Source organism: Nycticebus coucang, chromosome 1 (assembly GCF_027406575.1).
Source record: "Nycticebus coucang isolate mNycCou1 chromosome 1, mNycCou1.pri, whole genome shotgun sequence".
Classification (NCBI taxonomy): Eukaryota; Metazoa; Chordata; class Mammalia; order Primates; family Lorisidae; genus Nycticebus; species Nycticebus coucang.
This window is the reverse complement of record NC_069780.1, coordinates 187,322,369-187,340,693: the sequence shown is the minus strand read 5'-3', so window position 1 is coordinate 187,340,693 and position 18,325 is coordinate 187,322,369. Positions and strand designations below refer to the sequence as shown.

At 38.5% G+C, this 18,325-nt stretch overlaps 1 protein-coding gene across 3 annotated transcripts in view; it reads right to left on the bottom strand.

Annotated features, from left to right (window-relative positions):
- CTNND2 (catenin delta 2) overlaps positions 1-18,325 on the bottom strand; it is a 943,962-nt gene that overhangs the window by 44,885 nt on the left and 880,752 nt on the right. For all 3 annotated transcript variants that reach the window (XM_053592980.1, XM_053592979.1, XM_053592981.1), the window contains 2 exons: positions 8,721-8,931; positions 764-848 (listed from right to left, as the gene is read on the bottom strand). In XM_053592980.1, the coding sequence (XP_053448955.1) occupies positions 764-848; positions 8,721-8,931 (296 nt within the window). The remainder of the gene's footprint in view (positions 1-763; positions 849-8,720; positions 8,932-18,325) is intronic.

Below are 18,325 nucleotides of genomic sequence, written 5' to 3'. Positions count from 1 at the left end.
ACAAAACAGCTTCTGGGAAACGTTATTAAAACGTTCTCTCCTCCTAACCCAAAAAAGAAATGTTATGCATTCTTTATTTAGCAGCACTTGAAAATGAAGTGTAAAATCAAAATTTCTATATATGATATTTTTCTCTAAAGGTATTTTTGAAACACATTGGGGGTGAAGACTCCTTTGAAATGTTTCAAATGTGTGACAGAAATGCCTGCCTGCCTGCCTTGGGGGTGGAGGGAGGGTACAGAGCAAAGGTTGACCTCTCCATCATCTACAGTTGTCAGTTGAGAACAACATCTTTTCCTCCTGGACAGTAACTCGGTGAGGTTCTCAGGGGCTTAGGCACATGGGTCACACTGCTGAGTCTTCAATGATCCTAGGCTATACTTCTTGACTTCCTGAATTACTTTATATTTGTTTTCTTGTCTCAAATTATATATTTTCAAAATACCCATGTTCATTTTTTTCCAATCTATTGTAAAATATAGAAGCTCAGGAAAGCACGGCTTATTTCCTTATCAGATGATCTAGGGCAAGACCAGAGTGTGGGTCTGTCCAGTCCAGAGACACCGTGGTCTTGGAGATACTCAGAGAACACTCAGCCTCTTTTCTCGTATCATCGTTGATTCTCTTTGCACTTTGTTTCCATGACTGAGGCTGTTGGACGAGTGTCCCCCATAACTGTGGTGTCAGCACACCGCCCCAGGCTGTGTGTTTGAACTTGCGGGTTGCGCGCAGCTGATGAGCAAGAAGGTAAAGCGAACCTTACCTTTTTGTACAGACTCCTCAGATCTCGATACTGCCACATGCTGTTTAGGACCTGAGATGCAGCCTTGACCACTTTCGGAGAGTGTCTGATAAAGAAAAGACAGGAAATGCCAGATGTGAGTGAACGGCTGAGCCTCACATTGATGCCGACTTCTCAGGAAAGGTCAGCAATAAACATCCATGTGTCTCTTCTGTTTTCTCTCAGCCTGGGGATTGCAAGGAGTGCTCTGCCCACCCCCAGCCCCATTCTCATCAGCGCACCCAGGAGGGTGAGAGACGACGTGAATGCGTGACAGTTTGGCAGGTCGTTTTCAAATTGCAGACATAAGAGCAGTGGCATTTAGTCGAAATGCAGAGTTAGCATTTGACTACAAAATGCAACAGAGAGAAGAAAAAAGTAGTGAGTGGGAAGGGCCAGACTGAGGAGTTTTAATGGAGGTGGCATGCACCTGTGTAGCAAAAAGAACTTCACTGTCCCCAGTGAAGAACAAGGGCATATGGAGTGTTGCTCTCCACACCTGCGTGACTGCAGAGACTAGATCTGCGTGTGCCGCTGATGTAAGCACGGGAGACTGGCAGTGACTGCCAGTGTGTACACAGCTTGTCGCATGTATTTAGATGAATGCACATCTAAATATATACAGCGAGCATCAGTAATAAAGCCCTATATACACTTAAAGTTCAGCCCTCTGGACCATAGTGAAAAGTCAAGGTCACATAAAGCCTTGGAATAGGGGTTCTCATCCTTATTTGATTCATGTCTTTGAGATCTCTATGAAAATATAACTATATATTTTGGTTCAGTGCCAGTCTGCACCTCAAAACAGAGGCTATGTCAATACATCAGTGTCGATTTAAGTCAGCCAGATTCTAGGAAGTCACGTTGACTGGAGGGCAAGGAAATACTGGCTATCTGTGTGTTCTGGATTCTCACAGGCTGGTTCTCAACTAACTGCATGGCTCTAGTGGCTGACAGAGACATCTGTGGGCTATCACAGGGCCTGGCACCCTTTTCTCTAAAGGGTTGGATAATAAATATTCTTGGCTTTGGAGGCCTGCCCAACTCTATAGCATGAAAAGAGTCAAAAACACAACACTCAAACGAATAGGTGTGGCTGTGTCCTAGGAACTACAACAAACAGGTAGTGGGTGGAACTTGGCCTCTGGGCCAGTTTGCAGGTCATGGTCCACGTGAATGGTGGCTCTTGGGGTCGACCAGGGTACAATTGTTTATGAAGACTTCACTGTGATGAAAACACTGAAGCTGACCAGTGGCCTGTTGTGGCCCATAGACCCACTGAAGAGAATACAACATTGGGATCAAAGATGGCATCAAAATAAGATGGCCTTTGAAATAGAAGGTCAGTAGATAGATGGGTCAGACTGTGCTTGGATTTGAGAGCCAAAGTAAATGAATACTATGAGGACATGCACTTCACAATGAAGTTATGAGATGCCAACTGTATACCAACTTGATAAAATGGCTGCTGTTTTCCTGGGTCTTCATATTTGTCATTTAGACCAACTAAATTAGAGGGTTGTTTTACCTGTTCGTCTATGGGCAATGGTAACAGTCATTCTGTCTGCTATTATTACTGAGATGGAATTCAACTTTGGCTATATATAGAAATGTATTAGTTATACCACATATTTTAAAAAGAAAAAATATAGAGTTCTTATAAATTCTATTTTTTCTCTATAAAAGATTAGCTATATTTAAATGACATATTTACTTTTACTAAAATGAATGGTTGCTAAATAATTTCATAATTTATGATAGTAACATGGTCTAAATGGATAGCCATACCTCATTTTATTGTACTTCATTTTTTAAAAATTGTGTTTCATAGATACTGTATTTTTTACAAATGAAGGCTTGGGCAACCCTGCATTTGTAAATGAAGGCTTTACAAATGAAGATTTGGACAAGTCTCTGGGTGCCATTTTTCCAACAGGATGTGCTGACTTTGTGAGTCACATTTTGGTAATTCTCACAATATTCAAACTTCATTATTATTATATCCATTACAGTGACCTATGATTAATGCCCTTTGATGCTAGTATTGTAATGTTTTGGTGTAGGATGAACCCAGTCTATAGAAGACAGAAAACATAATGTTTGTTGTGTATTTTGACTTCTCCACCTTTCCTCCTTCTCTCTCACTTTCCTCAGGCCTCTCCATTCCGTGAGGCACAATAATATGGGAATTAGACCAATTAACAACCTTGCAATGGACTTTATGTGTTTAAGTTAAAGGAATGGTTGCACTTCTCTCATTTTAAACCAAAATCTAGGAATGATTAAGCTTAGTGAGGAAGGCCTATCAATAGCTGAGACAGACCAAAAGCTAGGTTTCTTGTGTCAAATAGCCACATTGTGGAATCCAGTGGAAAAGTTTTTGAAGGAAATTAAAAGTTGCTAGTCCAGCAAAACATATGAATAATAAGGAAGCAAAACAGGTTCACTGCTGCTGTGGAGAAAGTTCAAGTGGTCTGGACAGACAGTCATCCAGGTGCAACTTTACCTTCAGTGAAAGCCTAACCTCCAGACTGAGCACCTACAGGTTCTTCAGTTCTGGGAAGGCTGAGAGAGGTGAAGAAGCTACAGAAGAAAAGTTTGAAGCTAACAGAGGATGGCTCATGAGGTTTAAGGAAAGGAGATGTCCCCACAAGGTACAACTGCAAGGTGACACAGCAAGTGCTGATCCAGAAGCTGCAGCAGGTTTTCCAGAAGACCGGGCTAAGGTAATGATGACAGATTTTTAATGTAGATCAAACAGCCTTCTATCGGAAGAAGACGCCATCTAGGAATTTCATGGCTAGAGAGGAGAAGTCAACGCCTGACTTCAACTCGTGAAAGGACAGCCTGACTCTTTTGTTAAGGGCTAATGCAGCTGGTGATTTCAAGCTGAGCCAATGCTCTACCATTCTAAAAATCCCAGGGCCCTTAAGAATATGCTAAATCTACTCTGCCTATGATCTATAAATGGAACAATAAAACCTGGATGGCAGGACATCTGTTTATAGCATGGCTTACTGAATATTTTAGATTTCACAATTGCGTTCTATTGGTCAGAAAAAAAAAAAAGATTCCTTTTAAAATAGTACTGCTCATTGACAATGGACCTGGTCACCCAAGAACTCCGATGGAGCTGTGCAAAGATTAATGTTTTTGTCATGCCTGCTAACACAACATCCATTCTGTAGTCATGGATTAAGAAATAGTCTTCACTTACTCAAGTCTGATTATTTAAGAAACGTTTTGTAGGGCTGCTGCTGCCATATGTAGTGATAACTCTGATTGCTCTGAGTAAAGGCCATTAAAAATATTCTGGAAAGAATTCACCATTTGAGATGCCATTAAGACTCTGTGATTCATGGAAAGAGGTCAAACATCAACACTAACAGGAGTTTGGAAGAAGTTGATTCTCACTTCGTGAATGACTTTGAAGGTTTCAAGCCTTTAGTGTAGGAACTCACTTAAGATATGGTGGAAGAGGCAACAGAACCAGAATTAGAAGTGGGATGTGAATATGTGACTGAATTATTACACTATTGCAAAAAAACTTGAATGGATAAGGAATTGCTTCTTATAGATGAGCAAGGGAAGTGGTTTCTTCAAATGGAATTTACTCTAGGTGAAGATACATGTATGTACTGTAAACATTGTTGAAATGACAACGAAGAATTTAGAATACTACATAAACTTATCTGATAAAGCAGCAGGGTGGTTTGAGAGTCGAGTGATACAGCAAACTTCATCATTGTCTTAATTTCAGAAATTGTCTCAGCCACCCCAACTGCCAGCAACCACCACTCTAACCAGTTAGCAGCCATAAACATCAAGGCAAGACCCTCTACCAGCAGAAGGATCAGATGATTGCTAGGAATTTTTTTGCAGTAAGATATTTTAAATTTAAGTAAGTTTATTATATTTGCTAGAGTGCTATTATACACTTCATAGACTACAATATAGTGTAAACACAATGTTCATAGGCACTGGAAAACCAAAGAATTCGTGTGACTCACTTCATTGAAATATTTGCTTTATGGCAATAGTGTCTCTGAGGTCTGCCTGTATTTCCTTTGACTTATAAACAGAGAACTTTAGGTCTTTCCATGAATACAAATAAAGTACATTTTATTCTTATATAATCAATGCTGAACAAAGAGTAAATGCTATGTTTTGTTGTATTTTATCATCATTAGCTAGATATTTGTTCCTGACAATAGTCAAGGAACTTTCGAGGAACGTATATTAATATTCAGGTGGTGATAGTGTACTTGAAACATATTTAGGATGCAAAAATTCCTGTGACACTGCATGGTTTTTTGTTTCTACCTTAGTTACAAAATAGAGACTGTGAATGGGTAATGACTAGCAGGCTTTAACCCCTCAATTAAAATGCCAGCACATCACAGCGTTACACTAACACGCGAAGGTCAGAGAAACGTTGCTTTCTTTTCAGACTTTCATTTTGATCCATTTACTTTCCTGGTACCATAGAAACTTCTACTTGAAAAACTGTAACTCCTGATTGAAGGACTTGAACAATTGAGCGTTTCTCATGTGACAAGTGATTACAACCTAAGCCACAATACACAGTTCTTTACTGACAGTAACAGTCGAGACTGTTAATAGCTTTTCTGTCTTATGACAAAATACAGTGACACATTTCAACACTATTTCCTATATAACTGTTAAAACTGGAAAAAACAAATGTATTCTTGTAACAGATGAATGCCATCCGAGGTCCATAAGGAGTGTTTAAAATGATGTGAAAAGAATAAGTTATCAAGACTTCATATTGGTGAGTATAAGACTCCTCTAAGAGTTAATAACAATTACACAATATCTGATCTTCACCCAAGCTGTCAGATTAGGGGTGGCTGAAGTTAGTGCAATTCACTGTGGCTGCTCAACACTGCTCTGCCAGCAACACAGTCCCAGAGTCCAAGTCCCACCGGTCATGTTCCCCAGACACTGAGCGTGTAGTTCCACAGACTGTGATTGGAAACTTACCAGTCTCACTCTTTAACATCACTATATATATATAAGGTTGTCTATACTGAGGAATAAATATAAATACAGGATAAATAAGTATAAATATGGAAAATGGAAGGGCATATCTGGACTGCTGCTTCGATCTGTGTTTTCCCGTGCTATCTCAAATAAAAATCAGGTTTGAACCAAATTTATTTCTGAAAATAAGTTTTTGAGGACAATTTAGGGTGGACCGATTTGTGCACATTTGATCAATTAACTAGGCTGCATTGATATTCCTGCCATTCCCAATTATTAAATTATCACTAATTCTAAAAATTCTATTTTAATAAAGAATTTACATTTCCTTAAAACATGCTTAGAAGTCCATGAGAATCTCACCACCTACATTCAGAATAGAATTTTGAGATAAATTTGGAATTTCATGCTAAGATTTGGAGAAATTTTTCTGGATTCATTTTAAGAGCAGTGAAAAGCAATAATGAAACTGAAGTGTAGGTAAAAGATGAGGATGAACGTTGTTATAAAGATCTTGTTTTGTTTTGATCCTTAATTCAGTAAGTATTAAAAAAAAAACAAAAAACCAGATAAACTACATGGAAAACTAGATGAGACTGACAGAGCAGGAGAATTATAACTGGGAAGATGCTGAATTCCACCCAATTTAACACTTCTTATTAAACTCATAAATCCAGGATGTTGGTGTTAGAAAAACAGATAAAGGGACAATGAAATAAAACAAATGACTACTCCATAAAAAAACTTTCTATCAAATTAAAGGGAATTTATGAGATCATCTGCAGTGAAAAAAATCTTCCCATTCATAATAATCAAGATTGGACCAGGGCCGGGTGCGGTGGCTCATGCCTGTAAATCCTAGCACTCTGGAAGGCCAAGATAGGTGGACTGCCTGAGCTCATGAGTTAGAGAGCAGCGTGAAAAAGAGCAAGACCCTGTCTTTAAAAATAGCCAAGTGTTGTGACAGGCACCTACACTCCCACCTACTCAGGAGGCTGAGGCAAGAGAATCACTGGAGCCCAAGAGTTTGAGTTTGCAGTGAGCTATGATGCCACAGCACTCTACTGAGGGTGACAAAGTGAGACTCTGTCTCAAAAAAAAAAAAAGAAAAAAAAAAGAAAAAGTTGGTCCAGGCCTAACAGGACCATATTCTGAATTGGCAATGTGGATGCATACTATTTCATAAATGGTTTCCTCAGATGCTATTAAAATTTTGTTCCTCAAATAATTTTCTTTGACCACAGGACTGATTAAAGCATCCTTTCTCTTTAAGGTCCATTTATTAATGCTTACAGCTGTAGAGATGTTCACACATTTGGAGGGGATTAATACACGCCAAACTATTCCTCAAAGCTCTGTAGTCTTCTAATTCAGAGAAAATACTTTAATCTTTGAATGTAGACAAATACATCTGATTGTTTTTGTGGACTATGACTTCACTGCGTGTAGGTGTGTGTGCTCAAAAAATCATTACCATATTAAGCTCTTAATGCTCAGAACAGTTAAGCACTTCAATCGGAGATTCCAAAGGTCACTTGAATCTATAGAAAGATGAAAACCCTGTGGCTTCCTGTCCGTGTAGGATAGCATTTACTGTAAACACAATATCATAGGATACAATTCAACTCAACAATCTATGCTGCACAATTATTACATTGAGTCCAGTGGGGCTGTTTTACTTGATATAAGAAAAAATCAAATGCAAATGCTGAAGTGTTGACTGAACTGTTTGGAAGTCTCAGGGTGCTTAAACAGAAACCCTACATCATCTTCTATAAAACATTGGTGATATTCTGAATTAAGTGAAATGATGAGGTAGAATTTCCAGAAAGCCTCAAAATGCATCCCACGTAGCATTTAATAACAAAAGAAAAATATTTAGCATTTAAATGTGAAGAAATTGGGGGGTGGGGGGGCAGGGAGTGAAAAGTCAAGAAGTAGACCCTGATAACCAAAGGTTTACCCTCCTAATCTTATTTGATTACACTGAGGGACATCCAGGAAACAAAATTTAATTAAGGCTAGTGAAGGTTTCCATAAAATTGACAGCTGCTACCATACTGACACCCCAGCTTGTGAAGATAGTTTTTGGTTGTATACAGTAAGTTATCATTGGTTCTTAAATCAAACTGGGGGATATTCCTATCTGAGGTGGTGCAGCTACTTTTCCAACAAGTCTGATCTCTTTTTCTCCCATTTGCATGAACACCCTCTTTCCTTGCTGCTAACCCCTCTATCTTGGAAATATCTATTTATTCTTTAAGATTTGATTATCATTTCTTCCAAGAAGCACATTATGATGGCCCTTAGTTTTAGATTAGAAAGTGTAGGCATAGTTATTGTTGAATTAAATAATTTGCACCAATCTCATAGCTAGTAAGGGAGGGTACTGGAGTAGAACCAAGTTCTCTGACTCTGTCACACTGTCTACTCCCCTGTCCTTGAGTGAGGACTTGTTATGACTTGGGGGCTACTGTGATGTTTAAGGTGGTCCTGACTTGGTATGCAGAGCTGGAGAGTCACAGAGCCAGAGGATGTGGGACATCAACACATGGACTTCCAACCACAGAGGAACCAAAACAACAAGATACTTTCATGTGTGCTGGTTAAGGAGGCACTCTCTCATGCTGAGGGACATACTAGCACAAATGCCGGATTGCCAAGTCCCCCTTAACAAGACTGCAGTAGTTCCTAGTCGCCAAATCATTATTTATCAGATCAGAATTAGCAAGAATATTAGCTTTCACTGAGCGGTGGGAAAACTGGAAGCTGTTTGCTATTTTTCTTCTCTTGATCATCATAGACATATGCTTTTTGGTGATATTTAACAATTTTACCCCCTAACCAGGAGATGACACTCTCAGAACCAGTTCTACCAATACAGCGACACATGCCAGCACTCCTCTGGCAGATGGAAAGTCACCAGCAAACTTACTTATCTCCTTTGCTTTTGGAGATGCCAACCAACTTCTCGATGCCACCCGCATCCCGTAAGGCCTTGGCGTTCTCCATGTTCTTGGTGATGACTTCGTGCAGGGTGCAGCATACGGCCGTCACGGTGTCGTCGGACATGGCCTTGCTGGCTGCGTTGTTGCTGTTATTCCCACCCGGGAGCCTGTGAACTAGGTCTCGCATGGCGTACTTGCCTTTGGAAAAGAAAACGAAAGGAATAACTGAAAGGAGGCCAAGATTGGAAGAGGAAAGAGGGAGAGGTGGGTCTGGGGGAGAAGAGGATGCGAGAACCCACATCCCAGTCAATAGTGTTTGTTTCTCAGCCCTGAAAGTTCTCCATCTGGTAATTTTGGACACAGGTAGAGACAAAACAGTATTTCCTCAGGTCAAATGCATGCACTTTGGTGCTAGATTGATGCGGTGGGATCAAATCACTGGCAAATTATTTCATGCCTTGAAGCCTTATTTTTTTCAATCTGCGAAGCAAGATAATAGTGGTACGTACCTTAAAAAGCTATTGTAAAGACTACAGGAGTAAATGTATGGACAGCATGTAATATGGGGGATTAAGAAGGACACAGGACTTGATAGTTTTTAGCTGTTACTAGGTTCCTACTTAATGTTCACAGAAGTTTAGAAAATGTAGACTCTCAAAACACCTTCGTGGAGTTATGTTGGGATCTTTTTTCTTTTAACAAGTAAGAGTCAAACCACAAATATATAGAGAGGATGATCATATATGTGAGTGCCAAGTTCCGACACCTGTAAAGAAGAGAGAAGAACTGCCAGAGGGGAAGGTACATAACTAAGTGTCCTTTGAACTGGGGTAAACCAATCATCTATTTGTCTCTCTGATAGGATTTTACTGTGTGCTTCTACTAGATAACATTTACTACTTTGGCATGTTTTTGTGCGCAAAATAATAGAATTTGCCTCTGCTTCTTTAAATCACTTTATCATTATTAATCTTTCTACTCTCAATGATACAGGTACTTATAATGACAAATTCATAGAGTACTTTTAGTTTACAGAACACTCTAGGCAATTACCAGTAACCCTGAAAGACAATTAATTTATCCCACCTGCAGCTTCCAATTCTGTTCCTTTAATTTACTTGTGGGAGTAAATGAATGCCTATAGCAAAGTTGGCCGTTCTTAAATTTTTCAGATGGAATTGGCAAGTGACCAAAGTTAGATCTCTTCCTTGTCTTCCTTCCCCCAATTAGACATAGTTAGCTAGCCCCTAAAAGCTATTTAACATATTTTACCTCCACACATATCTATAAATTATATCTTCTACTATTTAATTCTCTGTATAGTGCCTGGTAACAGGAAAGGAAGCTGGTGGGAGCAGGCGATGATATCTTAATTCCAGGCAGTAATAAATAAAACACGGGCCCTTGTCATTTGGTATCTGCTCTTATCCTATGTTTAGGTGGCTTATTTTAGCTTGGACAGAATATGCTAATGTTTAAATTACTGAAATAGAAATGCCTTTATTCACTTGATGATAGCTGAGGAAGTGTCTAACAAAAATAATTTGGCTGCAAACCCCCAAATGTAGCATATGTATCCTCTAATTTATCACCTAATGACAGCATCTAAAATAGTATGGAGAGGATAGAAGATACTTGGTACATGGGTAGTCCTCTGAGAAACTTACTTAATTAATCATTAAATCAGACTCAACTCTTGGCTAAGAGTTGACTTTTGTTAAGCTTGGCACGCTGGAGATTCTATCAGCTCACCACCCCCACAAACCAGTAGGAGACAAATCTGAGTTTTATAAAAGTAGGAAGATGGATGTGTTCTTTTTTCCCTTTCTTTTTAAGAAAGGTAATGGAAGTAGAGCAAAAGAATTGAAAAATATTTCAATCATTGTACATACTCAGACATTTACACTCTTGACAGTATGGAAGGCTGGCTTGCGACCTTGGACATTGTCAAGGTTGAAAACAAAAGGAAGGAGAGAGAGAGGACTTGGCTGCAGCATTTTTTAGTTTTTGTGACTATTAACATTTTAAAAATTATGTCAGATAAATATGAAGATGTGGTTTCATCCTCCATGCCTTCCTCACCCATGAGCCCCGAATGAGATACCGGTGTCCCTGAAATTTCTCAGGTGTCGGGGACCCCGTCGCAGAGCAGTCTCTCTCACTCACGCCAGTGTGCTATACACATACTATCATTTTTCACATACCCCAAGACATTGAAAAGAACAGGAGTCAGTGCTCTATTTAACCTATCACAACCTTACTGTTAAGGAAATTCATTGGAATTATTTTACTTCATATATTTCCAATATAGCTCACTGACATTTTACGAGGTAATTGGGGATTTTTCATTTAGTCTATTTATCAGTCTACAGAGTCTCTATGTTTCTGACCATCCCCCTGGGGAAACAAATCAAGTAAAATTATTCCATAGGAAGAAAGACCTCTGGGCATATAAGTTTTTATTTTTTAGCCTTTGGTTATAAGCTGAACAAAACTATCTTCTCAAACCGAAATTTGATTTCTAAAGCTTTTTAGCCCTTTCTAGTGTTTAGAAACTTTGAAGCTAATTGGGAGGGAAAAAGTACAGGACATAGAATATTTACAGTGCAAGTGGCCTTGTCTGGCATGTTTATAACAGCAGCTCAGGGAAGAGAGAAATTAAACTGGAATAGGTTGCAATGGAAGGCTTGATACAGGAAGAAGACTTTTAGGATTTGTTTTGTTGGTGAGGGGAGCAACAAAATCAAGTTGATATTTTATACAGAGACTTCTGGTGCCTTAAGAAGGGAAATTTCCTCTATGGAAAACAGTGTGATGATTTCTCAAAGACCTAAGAGTAGACCTACCATTTGATCTGGCAGTCCCACCACGGGACATCTACCCAAACGAGTGAAGTCATTTAATCAAAAAGGCACCTGCCCTTGAGAGTTTACTGCAGCACAGTTCACAATTGTGAAGCTGTGGAATCAACCTTAGCGCCCGTCCACTGAAGAGCAGATAAAGAAAATGTGGTGTACATAGTATGTATACACATGTGTATACACATACACACACACACACACACACACACACACACACACACCCTGGAGTACTACTCAGACATAAAAAAGGAATGATGAAATAATGATTGTTTCCAGTAATTTGGAGTGAACTGTAGACCATTATCCTAAGTGAAGTATCTCAAGAACGAAAAAACAAACACCTCATTCTCAATTTTTAGTGGGAGCTGAATGAGCGATACATAAGGTCATGAAGTGGGGTGATGGACAATGAAAACTAAGGTCGAGGAAGGGTGGAGGGGAGGGATACACATCTATTGGGGACAGTGTACCCTATTCTGTGGGTACACTGAAAGCCCTGATTTTGGCATCACACATTTCATCCACGTCACAAAAACACTTGTATCCTCTGAATCTATTGAAATATAAAAAGAAGAAAGTTTTCAGAATGATAAAATTAAAATTGAGATAAATATGTAGTTTTTCTCTTGAAAATATATTCTCTCTCTCCAAACTTCTGAAATTATCAGGTGTAAAATTCAAGGGAGTCTGTGCCTATAACTACTCCCTGTCCCAAATTTTCTTTTTTATCTATGTTTCTAACCATCTGAAACAGCTACAAAGGTCTTTCCACCACCGAGTAGGAGGAATATTGGCCCCCTCTTTCTACCTCTTGGTCAGACTTTTGGGTCCTTGTGGTCTGAGATTTTTCAGAGGTAAAAGGAGTTAACTCCCTTCTGTGGTCACAGAGGCAATAAGGAGAAGCTGTAAGGTAAGTGATCCAAACTTTCATTCCACAGCTTAACACCATCAAGGAATCAAATGGTTTTCTTTTCTTTTTAGAAATGGATGGAAGTAGATTTTTTCAGGGCTAAGGAGGGAAGTAGCTGGACCACCAGGTGGAGGCTGTCTCTCTAGGAACCTGTTGCAGGAACATGTTGCAAGTTCTACACACGCCTGAGGACATCAAGGACACCTAAAGCTCAGCAGTGGCCTTGTGGTACCCAGGACCCTGTGCAGATGAAGAGGAGAATACAGGAGCATATGCTCACCATGGGGTTCAGCTGGACATGTGGCAGAGGAGGTGGCTGTCTCAGAATGAACTGCTCAGGCCTGCACAGGGGACAGGCCCAGAAATCCCTCCAGATGGACGACCACTTCTCCTTCTTCTGTATTTAATTTGGTTTCAAAATAAGCAAAATGTATGACACAAACTGAAAGTCATAGAGTGATTCATGCTGATGCTACCATTTGGCAGGCAACTGTAATGTTTCAGGACCAAAATAAGAAGGACTTTTGACAACAAAGAAATAGCCATGGTGAGAAGCAAAAGAGAGGACAGCAGCCATGAGGGAAATACCTAAGATGCACCTGATGGAGCCTGCAGCCCAGTGACACACTGAAGTAATGGAAGGAAAGAGGATTCGGAGATTTGTAGCTGGGACAACAAAATGAGTAGTGAAAAACAAGTAAAATTTAAAGCTTAATGATAATAGACAAGATAGATTTTATTTTTCCACACAAAGAAAAACACAAAAGTAGTTATGTTAGTTATGTAGGAGAATCACACACCCAAATCCCATCAGAAAAGCAAGCAGGTCATCTGGTTCAAAGAACACCTAGATTTGGGACAGCCAAGGGGACACCTTGCCCTGCCTCCATTGGAACAAACGTATATCACATGACCCACTATCATGGAATCACATCTTAAGAAATTAAAAGTCTGTTGTTATCTCAGATCTAAGTAAAATAAAACACAACTCTACCACCACCACGACCACCACCAAAAAACAGATCAATCTGTCTTGCTAAAGCTCCCAATAGAAATGAATCCTTGGGCCATTCTCCTAAGTTACTTAATCTCTAATAAATGTGATTTTATCTCTGACTTGCTGATACGAAACAGCCTTCAGAGTAATGACAGTGGAAAAACTAAAGTGTTTCCATCAATGATGGACTGACTGTAGCCTTGTAACTTTGCTGTCCTTTGTGAGTGTTTCCTCCAAATACCTGTATTTAGAAGTTAGTGAATCAGTTTTCTAAGCACAGATTGTCTTGAAAAAATGGGCAAATACAAATTATTTGTCTGTATAGTGCTCCCTTTTGGGAGTCTTCTATTAGGAGTCGTTGGGCACCCAAGGTGCCCTGATGGATTCACTCGAGACACTTAAAAAACCGTGTTGCCCCAGAAAGGTCCTCCTTGCAGTGTTCCTGTGCAGAGAGGAGCTGGTGGGAATTCTATGATGGGCTAAGAGGGCTTTGCTTCTGGTGTTTCCGTATTGTGTTTGCTTGTGACCGTTTCTATTTCTAGTCTGGATGTGCACACTTCTGCTTAGTTTCTCTGCTGGTGGCAGGAATATTGAGCGGTGGTTTCATGGTCTAAAAACTTGTGCCCTGTCAGGAAGCAGACAACAGGAAAGTAGGTGGAGTCCCTTCTGATTACACCTCTCTTGATCATTGATAGAGTCTTCTCTGTGGCTGGTCTTTGTTGTCCACCATTATAAAATCAATGTCTCAAACTGATTTGAGAAAGTTTTTTTTTTTTTAATTTATTTTTTTCATGCTCAGCTGAGCTGCTGAAACTGACCCCTGAGTTTTTACAGAGATGCTCTGAATTCACCCTGTCCACAAAATTTCTTTATTGTGGTAAAATACACATTACATAAAATTTACCATCGTATCCATTTTTTTTTTTTTTTTTTTGCAGTTTTTGGCTGGGCCAGGTTTGAACCCACCACCTTTGTTATATGGCGCCAGCACCCTACTCCTTTGAACCACAGGCACCGCCCCATCTTGTCAATTTTTAAGTGTACAGTTCAGTGTTTTAAGTACCTGCATATCATTGTACAACCACCACCACCATCTCCAGAACTTTTATTATCTTGCAAAACTGAAACTTTACCTGTCTTAACTCCTCAACCGCTCTGGCTAACCCTTGGAAACCTCTATTGTATTTTCTGTCTCTATGTATCTGACAACTCTAGGAACTGCATGTAAGTTGCATCACACACCCTTTGTCTTTTCTGATTGAATTATTTCACTCAGCATAATGTCCTCAAGGCTCATCCATTGTAGCGTATGTCAGAACTTCCTTTCTTTTTAAGGTTAAATAATAATATCCCATTGCATGTATATACCACATTTTGCTTACCCATTTACCTATTGATGGGCAACTAAGTTAATTCCTCTTTTTATCTATTGTTAATAATGCTGCTGAGAACATCAGTGTGCAAATATTTTTCACCTATAATCTGTTTGTAGTTTTTAATCCAAAAGCGAGTTTCTTGTAGACAATGTATACTCGGTCATTTTTTTTAATGCACTCTGACAATTTCTTTGACTGGAGAGTTCATTTATTTATATAAGGATTACAATTACTGATAAAAAGGATTTACTTCTTATCACTAACTGCCACTTTGCTGTGTTTTCTTTTCTATATGTCTCATAGCTTTTCTGTGTTTCTGCGTTACCGTCTGTTTTGTGTTTAGTTGATTTTTGGTTTATGGTAAAATGTCTGAATTCCCTTCTCATTTTCTTTTGTGTATATACTTTATTTTTTATATATACATGAATACACATATATCTATATTGATTTATAACACCTTACTTATAGTATAACTATTATATATTTATACTTTGTATATAGTATATCTAATATTATATCTATTCATAATTTATGCATATTATAAATATATATAAAATAGTTATCAGTAAGGCATTCTAAATATATTTAATATATCTATTATATATTAAATATAATATAATAATATATATAATAAATATCAGATATTTATTATACTTTATACTACTTTATTTTCTTTGTGGTTACCATGAAGATTATATTTGACAGCCTAAAGTTATGACATCATAATTAAATTTATATCAGGTTAACTTCAATAACATACAATCTGTTCATTTCCAGTTCCGTCCCACTCCTTTCAGTTATTGTTGCCACAAAATTATATCTTTGTACATTGTGTCCAAACACATTTATTTTTTAATATGTGAGTCACTTAAATGATGTAGAAAACAAAATATGGAGTTAAAGCTAAAGTTGTAATAATAATAGTAGATTAGTGATTTTTTTCTAAAATGTATTAATCTCTTGAATTATGTAGAAATGAAAAAGTTGAGTTATAAACCATTGTTAAAATACTACTATTTATAGTTGCTGATGTATTTATCTTTATGACGTAATTATTTCTTCTTACAACTTTAAATTACTGTCTAGCATCCTTTCATTTCAACCTGTTGGACTCCCCTTATCAGAAAGGCTTTTGTTTCTCTGGGGATGTCTTGATTTCTCCCTCACTTCTGCAAAACATTATGCTGGATACAGGGTTCTTGAAATAACCAAATTACAGAGATGGAGAACAAGTTAGTGGGTGCCAGGAGTTTGGGATAATGGCAAAGTATGACTTTGAAGTGTGACTAGTATGAGAAATATTTTGGGTTGATGGAATAGTTTTGTATCTTGATGACAATGATGGTTAACAAATTTACAAAGGATAAAATAACACTGTACTATTCATACATATCATAATGTTAATTTCCTGCTTTTAATGTTGTATTTTAGTTACATAAACTGTTGCTATTTCTGGAAACTGGGTGAAGGATAAATGGTTACCTCTCATTATCTTTGTAATGTTCTGTGAATCTATAATAATTTTTTTAAAAAAGTTAAAAATGTGAAAAGTACTACAAAAATATAGAAGTATACTAGCTAGCATGTGCTGATAACCCAGCCCTGGCCAAAAAAAAAAAAAAAATAATAATAATAATATTCTAACACAAAAGCTTCTTTCAAAAAGAAACAGAAAAGCTTAGTGATAAATTAAAGCAATGCCTTTAGTTACTAGATTAAAATATTTGAAAGAAGTTGATAGCAAACATGGGGAAAATAGTATGAAGAGTTTCAGGACCTTTAAGGACATCTAAAGAGGTTTCAATATTTGATAAGATAGAAAGAGTTAATGTAATATTTTTAGCTAAAGTAAATCCATACAAAAATTAGACTTGTTTGGTAATTTTAGGGTAAGAATAGAGAAATGTCTTTTCTTTGGCTTTATCACATCATAATCTTTCATTAGCATGAACTATTTTATATGTACATGTAAGATTAAGTTTATTTCCCCTACTTCTAATTAATATGAATTATTTAAATTTCAAATTATGGTTTTATTGTGCAGATAAGCCAATGTTATTTATTTAAAATTATAAAAAGATTTGACTAGATTGAATTTTAATAACCAATGTTTTATAAAGGGGCTGGTATTCTTAATCCTATATAATTCTATAAAATCTCTTAACTGAATTGTTCCATTTAGCTTCTCTGAGTTCTCTGAGTAAACTGATGAATGTCTTCGCTTTCTGTTTTTTTAATAGAACCAAAATATATATATATATATTTTTGTTTTTTGTTTTTTTTTGAGATAGGGTCTCACTCTGTGACCTAGGCCAGTACAGTGGCTTAATCATAGCAGCCTTGAACTCCTGGACCCAAGCAATCCACCTATCTCTGCCTCCTGAGTGGCTGGAACTATAGGTGTATGCTATTTTTTATATAGACAGGGTCTCGCTATGCTGCCAGGCTGGTCTCAAACTCTTGACCTTAAGTGATTTTCCTGCCTCAGCCTTCCAAAGTGCTGGCATTACAGCTAGTTCATTAGGCTGAATCATTGCTCAGCCTAATGTTCTCTTTTTGAAAAAACACCAATTACTAAAAACACAGATACACATGTGTGCACACATACACATATACTTCAAATATTTGCAAATGTCTTGCACTTTTTGGTATGTACATTCATGTACCACATTATGAAATACATAGACAATATATCAGACTATAAAAAGAAGTACATGGGCGGCGCCTGTGGCTCAGTGGGCAGGGCGCCGGCCCCATATACCGAGGGTGACGGGTTCAAACCCGGCCCTGGCCAAACTGCAACAAACAAATAGCCGGGCATTGTGGCAGGCGCCTGTAGTCCCAGCTACTCGGGAGGCTGAGGCAGGAGAATCGCCTAAGCCCAGGAGCTGGAGGTTGCTGTGAGCTGTGACGCCACAGCACTCTACTGAGGGTGATAAAGTAAAACTCTGTCTCTACAAAAAAAAAAAAAAAAAAAGAAGTACAGTGTGAGCTTGTGAACTGCAGGCAACTTTCTCAGATCTCAGCTAATCTTACAAAGCAATGGTCCCCAACATTTTTGCATCCATGGAGGATAATTCTTCAATAGACAGTGGCCAGAGTGGGTAGTATTTGACAAGAAGTGGAGCTCAGATGGTGAGGCGAGCAATGGGGAGCAGCTGTAAATACAGATGAAGCTTTGCTCTCTTGCCCACTCTCTCCTCCTGCTGCGAGGCCCAGTTCCTAACAGGCCACAAACCAGGACCTCTGTAGCACCAGGGACCGACTTCATGGAGGACATGGGGAGTTGAGCGGATGGGACAGGGGGCTGAGCTCTGATGGGGAAGCTGTGCAGCCTGGTTTCTATCAGGCCATGGACCAGTACTGGTCCCTGGCCTGGGAGGTTGGGGACCACAGCTATAAAGTACATACTGGATTATGACATAATTTTCAAATACCTGTCTCTGGG